At 41.7% G+C, this 14,066-nt stretch overlaps 1 protein-coding gene across 4 annotated transcripts in view; it reads left to right on the top strand.

The window, feature by feature from the left end:
- The first annotated feature begins 1,195 nt into the window (after positions 1-1,195).
- Positions 1,196-14,066, top strand: part of CDH7 (cadherin 7) — a 123,526-nt gene continuing 110,655 nt past the window's right edge. The window contains exons 1-2 of one of the 4 annotated variants that reach the window (XM_082235197.1): positions 1,196-1,373; positions 12,467-12,691. In XM_082235197.1, coding sequence (XP_082091323.1) covers positions 1,248-1,373; positions 12,467-12,691 — 351 coding nt within the window. In that variant the 5' untranslated portion in view covers positions 1,196-1,247. Of the gene's footprint in view, positions 1,374-1,496; positions 2,042-2,195; positions 2,288-12,277; positions 12,692-14,066 lie in introns of those variants that run through there. The other 3 variants (XM_082235198.1, XM_082235200.1, XM_082235199.1) reach the window with 3 other exon arrangements.

Raw genomic sequence — 14,066 nt, 5'->3', positions numbered from 1 at the left:
GCAAGGGAGAACCATGAGAAGAAGAAGAAGAAGAAGAGTTTGGATTTGATATCCCGCCTTTCACTCCCCTTCAGGAGTCTCAAAGCGGCTAACATTCTCCTTTCCCTTCCTCCCCCACAACAAACACTCTGTGAGGTGAGTGGGGCTGAGAGACTTCACAGAAGTGTGACTGGCCCAAGGTCACCCAGCAGCTGCATGTGGAGGAGCGGAGACACGAACCCGGTTTCCCAGATTACGTGAGATCCTTGGGAGGAATGGTGGGATATTGATATCATCATCATCATCACACACCTCTGTCCATGGATACAGCCAGGATTTATGTGTGGAGGGGCAGGGCAAGGACACTCACATGTCATCATCCTCTGTCTGGCTCTGTCTAGCAGATTTGGAATGAAATGTCTCCACAACAGTTGCTTTAAATTACTTTCTATTGACCCCAAGTGCTCAGAAAAATGTTCTGCTTTTAGTTAAGTTAAGTATTATTTATTTATTTATTTACTTGATTTTGAGGGTGGGGACAGCTGCCCCTCGGGCCTTTGTCCCCTGAAAAAGTAAATGCATATAGTACCCCAAGCTAGCCAAATCATTTTCCCGCCCCTGAAAGTATTTTATTAATTAATTAAATTGATATACCACCTTTCATCCCAAGGAGCAGCAATACAAATGCAAGGATGCCATGATAATAAACTAAGGAAGGCGCACTTCCCTGCCTTCTTCCCGAGACCTCGAATGGGCCGCCTGAGGCCTCCCTCTGCCTAATAAAGAAGGCTAGTCCCGGGAGCTTGCTTCCCGGTCTAGAGCCGTCTCCTTGGATCTCTTTCCTTCCGAATGGGCTCTCTAAAACGGATCCCGGGGTCGACTTGCACTGCAGCCGCCCGCCCCTCGCATCCTGGGGACTCTCTCCTTGGATCTCTTTCCTCTCTCCATCGCCAGTCGAGGCGCAGGAAGCGCGGCCGCCTCTTCTCTCCAAGCGAGCGAGCGGGCGAAGGCAAGGCGCTCAGCGCTCGCGATCGGCCGGGGAAACGGGGCTCTCCTACCCGCTGAACCGCCGCGCTCGGGCGGACGGCGCCGATTGGGCAGGGCGGGGCGGGGCCCGGCGCCGCAGGAGCACCCCCCTCGCCGCTCATTGGCTCTCGCGGCCTCTCGGCAGGCTCCGATTGGCGGGGAGGGAACCCCCTGTGTCGGCGTCCGCCCGAAGCTAAGCCGCTCGCCTAGGCGAAGCAAGTTCTCGAGCGGAGCCCGGGCACATGGTCGAGAAGAGGCGGCCAGGACTTCGCCGCTCCGGCGCCGGCCCGCTTGGATTAAAGGCTTCTGGCTCGGCGGCTGCGAGGCGAGAGAGACGCGCGGGGAAGGAAGCAGCGCGGAATAAGCAGGTAAGGCTGTAACGTCAGAGCAATTGCAGGGAAAGCGGCGGGTTAATTTCCCCCCACCTTCCCCTCCCTCTTCGCATTTTCCTCCTTCGCAAGCCTTTCTCCCGAGTCCCGGGGCAAAGTCAGCTGTCGCTCTGCGGCTAGACGGGCGGGCGAGGGGATCGTGTTCCGAAGTTTGCCTCGCCGATCGCGTCGCTCGCTGGCGGCAAAAACGCTGCCTGGGCAAAGAGGCATCCCCGGGAGAAATGCTCGATTTCGCCGAGCTTGCAAAAGGCACCCGGAGCGGACTTCTGCTGCCTCTTCCCCTCGCCCTCCCACCAGTCGATGCCATAGATAGCAATATATGATCGCGGGGAACAAACTCTCCATAAGGACCCTTAGAAAGAAAGCGGCTCGAGAATGGCTCAGGAGGTAGATCACGTAGGCAGCTGGGACGAAGCCAGCTACTCTTGCAAAAGGAAGCAAGGGAGGGGGCAAAGCTTCCCATCCCCCCTCCCCGTCGCCCCATGCAATTTGCTGGAGAGCTAAACTGCTACCACCTTGCGCTTGTCCTACTGCCTGCTGCTGGTACTGATGCTGTGGACTGGAAGGCTAGTGATGCAGGCAGATCTCCGCGCGCCTCTGCCGTCTCCAGCCTTTGGAAGCCGGGTTGTTTCGCAGTTTTTGCAAAGGTGGAAGTGAGAGCGTGTTTTTAATTAGCATGCACTTAGTGAGGTTCCCTCTGCGGTGTGTGACTGGCTCCTGCTGACCTCCATCGTGTGCATGTGCGTGCGTGTACCCCCGATTCTTTTTTTCCTTTTTTTGTAAATTAGATTTGGCTTTTTGCCCTCCTTGCCTAGCTGATCAAACGTCCTGCTGATCGATAAAGTAAAATGGACATTTTGTCTAATGCTCAGGTCTTCCTTTTGTGATGTCAGGTGAGTCCCTGTTGCCTTCAGGATGACTTTTGTTAGGGATGGGTTTAAGGAAAGGGGGGGGGAGACTGTGCTCGGTGAAGCTTTTTTTTATTCCGCAAATGGAATCGTTGATACTTTAATCCTTTTCAGTTGTTGGGAAGAATAGCCCTGTTTGATAGAAAGTGCTTGGAGTCAAAGCAGACTTGAAATGACACTCTTCACTTCATTGTTTCATCTAACAGGACATATTGTCCTTTCTCTCCCCCTCCCTTCTTTCTTTTGGAAAATAAAAATATTAAGGCTTTGTTGGATATAATTATACCTTGCTAGGATGACACAAGCAGCCCACCACCACCAATTACAACCAAAACCCCTCTTGGTAATGATATATAGGCTACTGTAGGCACCCCTCTGACTATATTGTGCTAATTTTGATGGTAGATGAATTTAGGTGTCCTTTCCATTTATGCCTTTTAGTGAAAGTCAGATATGTTCATCTTTTGCAAAAGACAACAACCTAGCTTTTCTCTTGACATTTGGATTCTGGGATTTTGTGTGAGTGCTAATATGTCAGGTAGCCAGATATCCTGATGGGTCAGTGGTAGGAAATGGTATTGAGGGGTCTGGTTGTTTTCTGGCAGTCAGAATATAAATTGTAAAGCTGCAGATACATAAATACCAGCAACGATTGATAATAACTGGCATGGCAGTACTCAGGGTCTTTAGCAAAAAAATAACTATGGGTTTCTTTAAAAGTATTTCCCTGCTGTGCTGTCATGATTTACCTTTGAAATCTGTGACTGAAGATGAGCTTTGTCTTCAGTTCAAAACCTCCCAAGTCTAACTTTTAAAGCACCACAAGGTGTGAGTACCTGAGGGAGTACAGTGTGTATGGCCTGTGCTGTTCATAAAGAGTAGCAACATTTCAAATAAGTAAATAAAATCAGCTGACAGAAATGGAGCTTAATTGATCAATGTTTTGTTTGGAATTAAAATAAGCTGATCAAAGTTTCCTATGAACAGAAAATACTTGAGATTAGACACAGAAGCAGGACTTAGAGATGGATGAATGATGATCTGAACCAGTAAGGATATTCCTATGCGAATACCAAAAGTTTTCAGGTTTTGCTAGAAGTACACATGGAAGGCTTAAGCTGGTTAAGATAAGGGGGCGAGGGACACAGCACCATCCAGTGTTTAATAGTGATCATCTTTCTGCAAAAAAATTTAAGGTCTTCAGGGTTAATTGGAGGACATTGTACCTTTAAAAAGTGAAAGATTATAACTAATTAAGTACCGCTTATAGGTCAGGGTGGTGGTGTTAACAATGACACTCTTTAAGTCTCCCTGTGCTGATAGAACCACAGTGCTCTGCTTTCCTTGTGTGTAAGAGGGTAACTGCAGAGCATCTGTAGAACTGCAATACATCCTAGAGTATGGCCATTTTTGCCTAAGAAGTATGGTCCTCATTTTGACGATTTGTTTTCAATGCCTTAAACCTGCACCCTAGGTCTTTGGTGCATGCATGTGTTTAACCTTTAGAAAAGTCAGCCGCTGGGCTGGGCATATTTGCTATTCCTATAGAAAACCATGTTTATTTCATCCTGAGTCAACATCCTTTTTTTTTTTATCCCAAAGTATTCAAAAATGTAAGTAGTTAATGGAAATTGCTTATTTTCAACTTTTGAGTGATCTGGAGTTGAGAAACTCTTAGCACAGCGTACGATGAAGTAAGAGTCCATTGTCTATCTCACAACCAGATATTGCAGTAACATTTTCTTCTCACCTGTCTTCTTTAGCTGATGAGGTACCATTTGTTCATGTGTGCTTTCTTGCCAGACTTATCTTCTGCTTTCTCCTGACAGTAAGGCATCAGATGAGCCTTGCTGAGAAGGGGTGCATAAAGATAGGTGGTGTGAATGTGGAGCTATAAGCAGCAATACAGGAGTGCCTCCTCTGGGAGCATAGTGGCTTTGCAGGGAGGGAGCTGCTACAAAGTAATCCCTTCTGTATATGGAGATGTCTTAATCTTGACAAGGAAATGAAAACAAAGGCAGAGTTGAGTCCTGGATTTGATTCCTGAACCTCTGCTTTAGCTATAGAAATAGCATAGAAAAACAGTCTATCCTCTCTTTCCCCAAATGGACATTTGGGGGAATTCTTGAAATTTTGTCCTCAATGGAAGACAAATGTAAGCATGACAGAAGAGCTCAAACTTCCTGTGTGTGCGTGTGTTGAGGCAGGCAGAGGAAGCAGCACTTTAGGAGGCTATCATTGGATAAAGTGCTCCAAATGATGGAATGGCTTTTTCTTTTTCACCCTTGAAATGATTTCCCTCTCCACTTATCTTAAGAAAGAAAGAGAATTAGGGGAATTTGACTGGAATAATGTGCTCATTTTAATATCATAGGCTCATTTGAGAAAACCTCAGGAAAATGGGTTGGGTTACTCAACTTCATGTTGTAAAATTCAAACACACATCTTAAAAAGTTGTAAAAACTTCATACACTTTAGTCCTGTTTCTTGAGCGTTGTGTAAAGAATCATGATCACTTTTTTTTGTTTGTATATAGTCCTTACAGAAAACCATGCCATACCCAGAAGTATGCCTTTTCTTTGTTTTGCAAACTTGTCAAGTCCTTTCTTGTGAATTTGAAGAACTGGGACTTGTAGCAGGACCGTATATTTGGACCAGTGCATGCTCCTTGGATGTAGATACCAGGAAGCATGCCATATATGTTTTCACTCCTTTGTGACTATTTAGCCAAGTTTAATAGTTAATACAGGGAACTGAATGCATATAATCAAGCCACCTTTAGCTTCAGAGAACTGTCTTCTTAAGGGAACCCTCCTATACTTCTCCCAATAAGACAGCTTCTGTCTTTGAGAACATCTGGCTCAGCAGTTGTAATATGGATCACAATCTAGTTATAATTGTGGTGTATGCTGTAACTACCTAGATTCCACTCCCTCCACACCTTCTTAGGGTCCATGAAGCAAAGGTGCATTGAACATGCCTGAAAAATTGAACATTTCTCTTTTAAGGTTGGAGAGGGGTGTGCAGTTATGCTTGAAAGCCCACAGGAGGCGGACTTAGATGTTGTACCAAAAGCAATTTGGTTTTCCCTGTGGGTTTGTGAAACAGAATGACAAATTGTAAATGCTGTAGCTATAGCCGATCAGCTATCATGGGGCAGACCTGCTGCTTCCACAAGTATTCAAGGGGTCGTAGTTCAGACTCCGGGGGTAGCAGTCAATGGTGGAATTATCACAACACACAGAGCGTTACTTGATTGAAAGACTGAGGAGTAGTGTGAAGATGAAGGGATAGATCTTGCACTGTTGACCTAGATGGGGTATAATTTTCCAGTTGCCATTGTCTGCGCTCCATATCGGGGTTGTTTCCAAGGAAAGCAAGAATCAGGGTTAACAACTGGGCGGTGCGATAATGCTGAGAAGCCAAAGCCATTAAGAAAATGGGAAATAGATGTGAAAGAAGCATTGAGGGCATTAAAAGGCTGCACATGACCTTGCAATGGAGAACTCTTGCCCTGTGGATGACATGGATAAGATATGGAAAGTTCTTAGAGCAAGCTGCCTTTCTATGGGTCTGTAAGTTATAACAGGAATACATTGGTGGTCGTGTCGCGTGGAGGTCAGGAATAGAGGAGAAAAATACTGATTGGGCAAAGCCTCATGCAGAAGATCAGTCTTCCCCCAAAATGGCAGATCGAGAGTTGGGGTGAAGTGGGCTTTGGGATGTAAATGGAAAGGATGGATTTGTGCCTAAAGGTCAGGTAAGGGAAGGAAAAGAACATGCCACTTCCCAAAAGTTTAATTGCTATATAAATACTGCCCATGTTAATAAACACTGTTAAACTCACTCATTCATGACATCTCAGATAACTGGATTAGAATTGCAATTATTGCTATCATGGTGCTGATCATATTTGTAGTCAAATATAATAATTAGTATTTTTAGAGGTGAGGAAAATCTTATGCATCCTGTCTAAATCTGTGGCCGCATGCTATAGTTAACTGTTTCTAATGACTGCTCATATATGCACACTGTGAAGTACAGCTCAGTGCTAAAGGCAGTTTATTGGAAGTAAGTCTTTGTGACTTTCATGTAACTGTGTTTGCAGTCACGGTATATGGGCATTGTGTTCCATATATTACGGTTGGAACCTTAAAAATCAGTTTACTTGGAAATAGGTTTCATAGAGTCTGTGAGGCTTATTTCCAAGCAAATGTACTTGAGATCAGGTGCAAAAAAAAATAAGTGAAACTTTATTTGCCACTATATTTTAGAATACAATATCTTTCCCAATGGGACACTTAAGGTTACATGCAGGTAGCAAGAACTGTTAATTAAAAAACAACCTCAACAGTTTATAGGCTAGTGAACTAAATATGTGTGTTAAAACATATTGGAGTGGATTTTTAGTAGTCATTCATTACTAATATTTTTTTAAAAAACCCTTTCTGTAAAATATACATGATTACAGTATCCTATCTCAATATAAAACCAAGAACCAGAGAATATGCTTCTCTGTGTTTTTGTATAGAGATTATTGAATTAAAATGAGTTCTTTCACAGTACATGGGCTGCAGTGATAAAAAATGAAAATATTTCAAATTAGAGTTAAAAATAGAGTTTTTAATAGAACTTGTGGTTTTTTTTAAAGAAAACCCTTTTGAACTGTTTGATCTTCAGTTATAATTAGATGTTTAACATATACGCTAATTGCAACTGCAAATAATTTTTCCTCCAGCTCTTTTTGCCCGTTCATCAATTGTGCATTCCGAAGACATTCAAGGTTGAGACAAGTGCATTTTAAAACAAAATCTTTGAGTCACTTTCTCCTTCACTTAGTACTTTACTCCTTGAAGCAGAGATGACACAAATGACACCTAAATCGTAGGAGGAAGGTGCAGTCTCTTTATTGCTTTCAGTGGTAGTAATATTAGTTGCTGAAGCTGACAAACACAAGCCTTGAATGTATGCCTTGGCAGTTAAAAGGCCTTTCAGTAATATGAAAGCTGTGATGATATTTAACGACTTTGTACAGTAAATGATCCTGAAACGATGCCTATTCCGACACATACATATAGCTCAGTAATGTGTATTTGTGTGTTTATAGCTTTAGTACATACTTCTATATGAAACAGGGGATAAAGTATATTTAATAAATAATTGACTGTTCTGCAAGAATGGAAGAATATTATAAACTCGATATTGCTTTCCCCCCTTTTTTTTTTAGAAGTTTACTACACCGCAGTGTTAAACAGACTGGAAAGGCAAAGAAATAAAAGTAAAGAATTTGTGCAGATAAAATAACAGCCATTAAGACGAAAGCAAGTAAACTATCCAGTTGGAAAAATGTGTTGCCACTTAACTGAACAAAAATAATTAGAACAATGAAACATCCTGCTCAACCCACTTGAAAATGGGTAAATAATGAGGGCTTCCTGCAAACGATGCCAGTGTTTTGTAGGCCAGGGTTAGTCACTTGTTTATTTTCTTCAGGTATCCCCCCAAAAAGTCACTCCCTGTGGATCTGACACCAGAACTGCATAGATGCCCCCTTCCCAAGACTGTATCTGGCTCAAGGTTATGGTGGTTTTGTATAGCTCTTCTTTTAGATATTTAGCATTGTGCTAAGGGGAGTTATTGATGACCTCTGTTACCATGAAAAGGTCTCCAAGGTTTCTTACTATGCCACGGTGATAGTATATATGTAATGTGTACACACCATATATTTAAAGCACCTCTAAAACACATGACCCCCCATCCACCACCCCGGATCCTGGGAACCAGCACCCTTAAACTACAGTCAGTGCTCAAAATTAGCCAGTCACCAGATGCATTTTGCAAATGACACAGGTCCAATTGCAATCAGGTGGCGATCTCTAGATGCAAGGTTGACGACTGGGGAAAACAAAGTGTCACTTAGAGAAGGACCTGAAATATTTTCATTGAAACTTGAATTTGTTTTATTCCAGATTGTTTTATTTGATGTTTTCATGTGTTGTAGACCACTTTGAGATTTGTTCTTTAAAACATAAAGCACTGTAGAAATGAAAATAATAACAGCAGCAGCAGCAGCAGCAGCAAAAAAGTCCACTGCAAAACAACAAACAAAAACAGCACTCAGACATTTCATGGTGGCGATCGTAACCCAAGTTTAAGGTGTCATTTAGTGATTAGATTGCATATGAGTTTCTAACACTGACTAGAGTTTCTAGGACTCTTTGGGGGTTTCAATATGTGGTTTAAATATATAGTGTTTATGCAGCCATGATAATAAACACAGGGCTGCCAGCCAAAACGTTGCAATTTTTGTCCCCATGTCCTTTGCAATATATAGTTCAATTTACATCAGAGCCTGATTTCTTTACACTGCATGTTCCCTGCCAGCCGCCGCCAATAAAGTGAAGCGGTGCTAATGCTTAGCAAAATTATGTCAGGATATGATGTAACTGGAAAACACATGCCATGGAGGGGAAGCAACGACACGAGACTGCCATTTCCTTCAGCAGACCTTTGTTTCTGATAGCTCCACACTGGTGGCTGTGGGTAAGCTCTTGACTGTTTGCTGCTTATGGCTGTGCCTTTGGATAATAGTGGCTCTCCACATGGCAATTTTCACGCTCTTCTTCAGGTTTAGAGGAAAGGATAGCAGCTTTTTTTTTTTGTCACAATAAAGGTTACGGCAATCCTCGAGTATAAATGTTTCCTGGGAGCAAGACATTTCAAAGTGCTTTGAAAAGAGGCCCTAACATATTGCAAATGTTTTACTGACATTTCTTATGAAAATTGAGCTGGTATTTTTATCCCTGTTAAATAACAATCTGTTGCCTCTCTGAAGGAAGCTGACAGTTTATCAATATCAGATGGCTACTACAACTAAGCTGGATCTGTGTGGTTAGAACGGTAATGGAAGGATGCAGAAACAGGCACTGTTCAGCCGTTAAACCATGTCAAGGTTAGGGAAACTGAATCATAGTTTGGTAGGATGTCTGGACAAACCATGGCTTCTATCAGCCAGCAAACCAAACATGATTTGAAATAGATTTGCAAAAGCATCTTGAGACCCATCAGGAAATAAGTATAATAAAAACAACAACATGGTTTGTATATTGTGTTTACTATGGTTTGTTATTGTACCTGAATTGACAAACTATAATTGTAACTATAGTTGTGGCTGTTGGGCAAGGTACCTTATAGAAACAGAAGCACTGAGCAAATAGAAACAAAAGTTGGAAGTCATAAAAGCAGAGAAGCAACTGTAAATCAAAAATCACAATTTTCCTGTATGCTTGGACGCTTAACCATAGCTTAATAACCTTTATTAATACAGTCCATAGTTTGTTATGATATCTGAATTGAGTCACCCTCATTCTTGCACTTTTTAAAGACATCTCAGTGTTTACCCATGAATTTAGTTGGAAAGAAACAAAGTGACATCTCTTTTGTGTTGAATTGTGAAGTCTTATTTAAAGCTGTGGTTTAATTAGAAACTCCAGGTTGATTTCATCATTCTGTTTAAAAGATAGACACTGCAAGTGAAAGGCCAGACTATTGGCAATCCATGATAGGCTTAACAACTGCCAACTTGCCTCTCTGTTGCTGAATAATTGCCTGAGGTGTTTAGAAGTGGGGTGGCCGGGGCGGGGGGAGGGATCCAACATGACTCATCATTTGGTGATTGTGATGTTAGTTGTTTCTCAGCTTCAAGTCGCCAACAATTGCTGCAGTTATCATATCAGTAATATAACTTTTGATATCATTTTCATGTTGATCTCCATAACTGGTATATGTATATGTATAACCATTCACACATTTGTGCTGACTGATTGGCTGATGGCGGTTTAATATTTTGGTGATTCAGTAGAAGCAAAATCTTCCCCCAGCATTTCTTCCTGCCCAACCTGGTATTTTAAGGTTATTGGGATCATTAACCTAATATATTCTCTCTCTCTCTGCCTTACAGAATGAAGCACTGATGTTTTAAGTAGGAAGACTTATAAATTGCTACTGCTTAGTTAGCATACACAGTTGGGTTGTGGTTTATCACACCAGCCTCTTGAGCAGAGACCTTCTGCTACAAGGAAGTACTATAAAAAGGCATTAAATGGATTCAGAAATGTAATCAGAAATGCTTTTATTTGTGTTATGGTTCTTGTGTACCTTTTGAAGAGTATTGCAAAGGACTATCACAGCTGAAAGAACTGAAAGATTGTGAATGCCACCCTGGGCAATTCCATTGTTGGGATGCAAATGCGTCACTTGTTGCTGGGGCCACTGGAGTATCAACAGCTACACCAACTTCCTGTGTGACTTCCACAGCTAGAGGAGCAGAACTGGTCCCTGCCCCTAAGACATCCTAACGTGCTATAATTAAATCAACAGCACCCTGGTTAGGCTTTTGCTTTTTGATACTTTCTGGGCCTGGTCTGGCCTGCCAACTAGCACTTACTATTTAAGGCAGGGATAGACAACCTGTTGCCCTCTTAACATTGTTGGACTACAGTTCTCATTATCCCTGACGGTTGCTTGATGGGACTGATGGGAATTGGAGTTAAACAGCATCTGGAGAGCATTACTTTGGCTACCCCTGCCAAAAACAAACAAGCAAACAAACAAACCCCTACAATATAATCATTCCACTTGAGAGAAGTTCTAAACATTCAACTTGCCATATAGCATAACAATGCTATAAAAAGAAAAAGGAAAATAGGAAAATAAAGAGATCATTGAAAGGAATACGATACCTGCTTTGAGTTAGGTTTGAGAAGCATATGCAGAGAGAGGGGGCACATTTTATAAGACAAATGGTTGCTTAGGTTACTATGTTCCATCCACCTGAAGCCACCATATTGCATTACAGACTATTTGCATATTACAGACACATCGCAAACATTGCACAAAGGAGGCATGTGTTGGTTGACTAATTGGTACTAAAGTTGATGGAGCTATTCCAAGAAAAAGCAAGTGCTTCATTTCTGTATTATATTTTCATGCCACCCTGTCGCTCAGTGGTTCACAGTGTTATATGTATCACCCCCAATCCACCTCCATTTTATTTTATCAACAGTCTAGGGTAGTAATATAGGCTGAGATATAATGACAGTCTCAAGGTTGCCCTGTGCTTTGTATGTTACTTCAACCAAGGTCCAACATTGTACTGTGTTCTTTAAGAATACAGCACAATGGCAACTAACCACATACTTTATTTTAAATCTTAAATATGTTTACTCAGGTGTCAGCTGCAGTTCGCTGAAATAGATTTCCTTGTGATAATGTTTAGGTTTACAGCTCTTGTTGTAAAACAATAGGATTAGCACCCTGATGCTAAATATTAGTGGCAGAGCATCTGCCTGTGACATTGGTATAACATTACTGTAACATTGCAGGAGCAGCATGTGCTTAGAAATAGTTGAGAGGGTGTCACTACCAATGTGTCCAGCATAGAAAGTATATGTCTCTGGGATGAAATACTCTTTCCTGATGGCAGAGGATTGGAGGCCAAGGAGTCAACTACCCACCCAAAATTACCTTCTTCCAAGTCTCATACTGCAGGTGCTGGTTTTGACCATTAAAGCCCTAAATGGCTTTGGACCAGGATATCTTAGAAACTGTAGATATCCTGCCATATCATGTTCATGCCTCTTCAGAGGCCCTTCTTCACTGCACCTGCAAAGTGTTCACTAGAACTGCCAAAGGGCAGTAGAGGCCATTCCTAAATTCAGGACATAACCCTGACAGGCTCTCTGCTAGTAAAAAGAAATACTCTCAGTCTTTCTCTTTCTCAAACATAGATACACTTAGCCATTGCTCAATAACAGTAATCAAAGGAAAAAGCACACAGAATGCCAAAATATTGCATCTCACTTCCCTTTGATGGGCAAAATGTAAAGTACAAGTGGTAGCAAATGAAAGCTGAAAGAAATGTAATTTACCAAGAAAAAATTCTGACAACAGTTCTTTTCTGTTTTTCCTTTATAGGTGCCTCTTACACCATTTCTCTTGTGAAGGCTATTCAGTAGTGGAGACCTTTTTTAATCGAACACTCCACAAATTATTATCTCTGGACTCCCAGCTGACATCCTGCTGGAGGCTACAGCTACTAAGCCAACTGGAACTGTGCCCACTCTCTCTTGTCAAGGTTTTTTATTTTTTATTTTCCTCACACAGGGAGAAGAAGAAAAAATGAAGTTTGGCAAGGTGGAGTTCTGCCATTTTTTGCAGATAATAGCGCTTTTCCTCTGTCTTTCTGGGATGAGTCAAACAGAACTCCCTAGATCCAGGTCAAAGCCCTATTTCCAATCTGGGAGATCACGAACCAAACGCAGCTGGGTGTGGAATCAGTTCTTCGTGCTGGAGGAATACATGGGAAATGATCCCCTCTATGTAGGAAAGGTAGGAGATCTGATCAAATGCCCTATGGCAGAGATACTTGTCTGTCAGAAGCCACTAAAATTGTGATCATGAATTATTGTAGAATAAGTTGTGGTAAAGAGACATCTACTTGAAAGTAAGATTCATTTATTTCAGAAGACTTGGGCCTTATGCTACAAATCCCTCAAGTGTAATTCTTGTTTGTTGCTACCTTTCCATTTTCACTCACACTGGTAGACCTGTGTAAAGTCTTCAGCCCCATTGATACCTCTGGCACTACTGTTAGTATCCATGACAGTGACACTGAACCTTTTGTGAAATATGCTCGGCCCCTTGGCCAGTGGGATCAGGAAAGCAATTGCAAGGGTTTGTGGGCCTTAATGGAAAATAAATGTGTTTGGCTTGAGCAGAAACTGTCTCAAAAGGTCTTATGTTTCCCAAAGTGCCACTTTCAAAGCCTGACTTGGAAGATAAAATTACATTTGCTTGGTTACCTCTGGGGTTCTATACTAATCTGCCTCTAAGCTTTCTGAAGCCTCCCTTTGGGAGGAATTGAACCATAGTTAAACTGTGGAATTCACTTCCAGATGATGTGGTGATGACCACCAATTTAGATGACTTTAAAGGGGGATGTACAGTGCAATCATATACAGAGGTGTCACTGAATTAATGTTGAATTAAGGAACCCAGTCTTAAACAATGTAATATGAAAGAATCAGAGAAGAAAAACATCAGAAGTTAGATTTCTTAGTACATAATATATAGATTCAGTTTTGTAATAATATTTCTTTATTTCCAGAAATGAGGCTGTTTAGATAATTAAGATTCCCTAAAGCAGGAGGTTACTTATATTAATGGAGGATAGAGTTACTAGACACAATGGCTGTATGATTCCTCCAGGATAAGAAGCAGTACTAGTGGTTAGGGAAGAACAATGAGGCAGACCCTTCTTATGGGCTTCCCGGATGCATCTAGTTAGCTCCTGAGGGAGCCAGGATACTGGACTAAATAGGCAGGCTTCTTCTTATGTTCTTATATTTAGGGAATAACAGATTGTTTAAATGGCTGTTTTACAGCTATTAGATTTTCAAGCATTTGCCTTTTCTTATGGAATTGACCTTTTTGGATAGCACTTTAAGGAACATCACTGGAAAAGTAATAGATGCAAAGACCAGAGTTGCATCCTCATGTCTTTCCCCCATGCTGTACAATTGAATAACATCATTTAATTTGTTTGCTTTGAACTGAATATTGGTAAGAATTCTTCAGAGGAAATGAGCTTGGTATTTCAGTAGCTTCCAATTATTTGCTTCACATCACATTTGCTCAGCACCACTTGAATTTGTGATGTTGTCCACAAACCTCTTGCTATTTCTGGGATACTTGTTCCATTTCC

The sequence above is a fragment of the Podarcis vaucheri genome (assembly GCF_965113315.1).
Source record: "Podarcis vaucheri genome assembly, chromosome: 8".
NCBI lineage: Eukaryota > Metazoa > Chordata > Lepidosauria > Squamata > Lacertidae > Podarcis > Podarcis vaucheri.
Note: the sequence above shows the minus strand (reverse complement) of the source record. Positions and strands in the feature narration are given on the sequence as shown.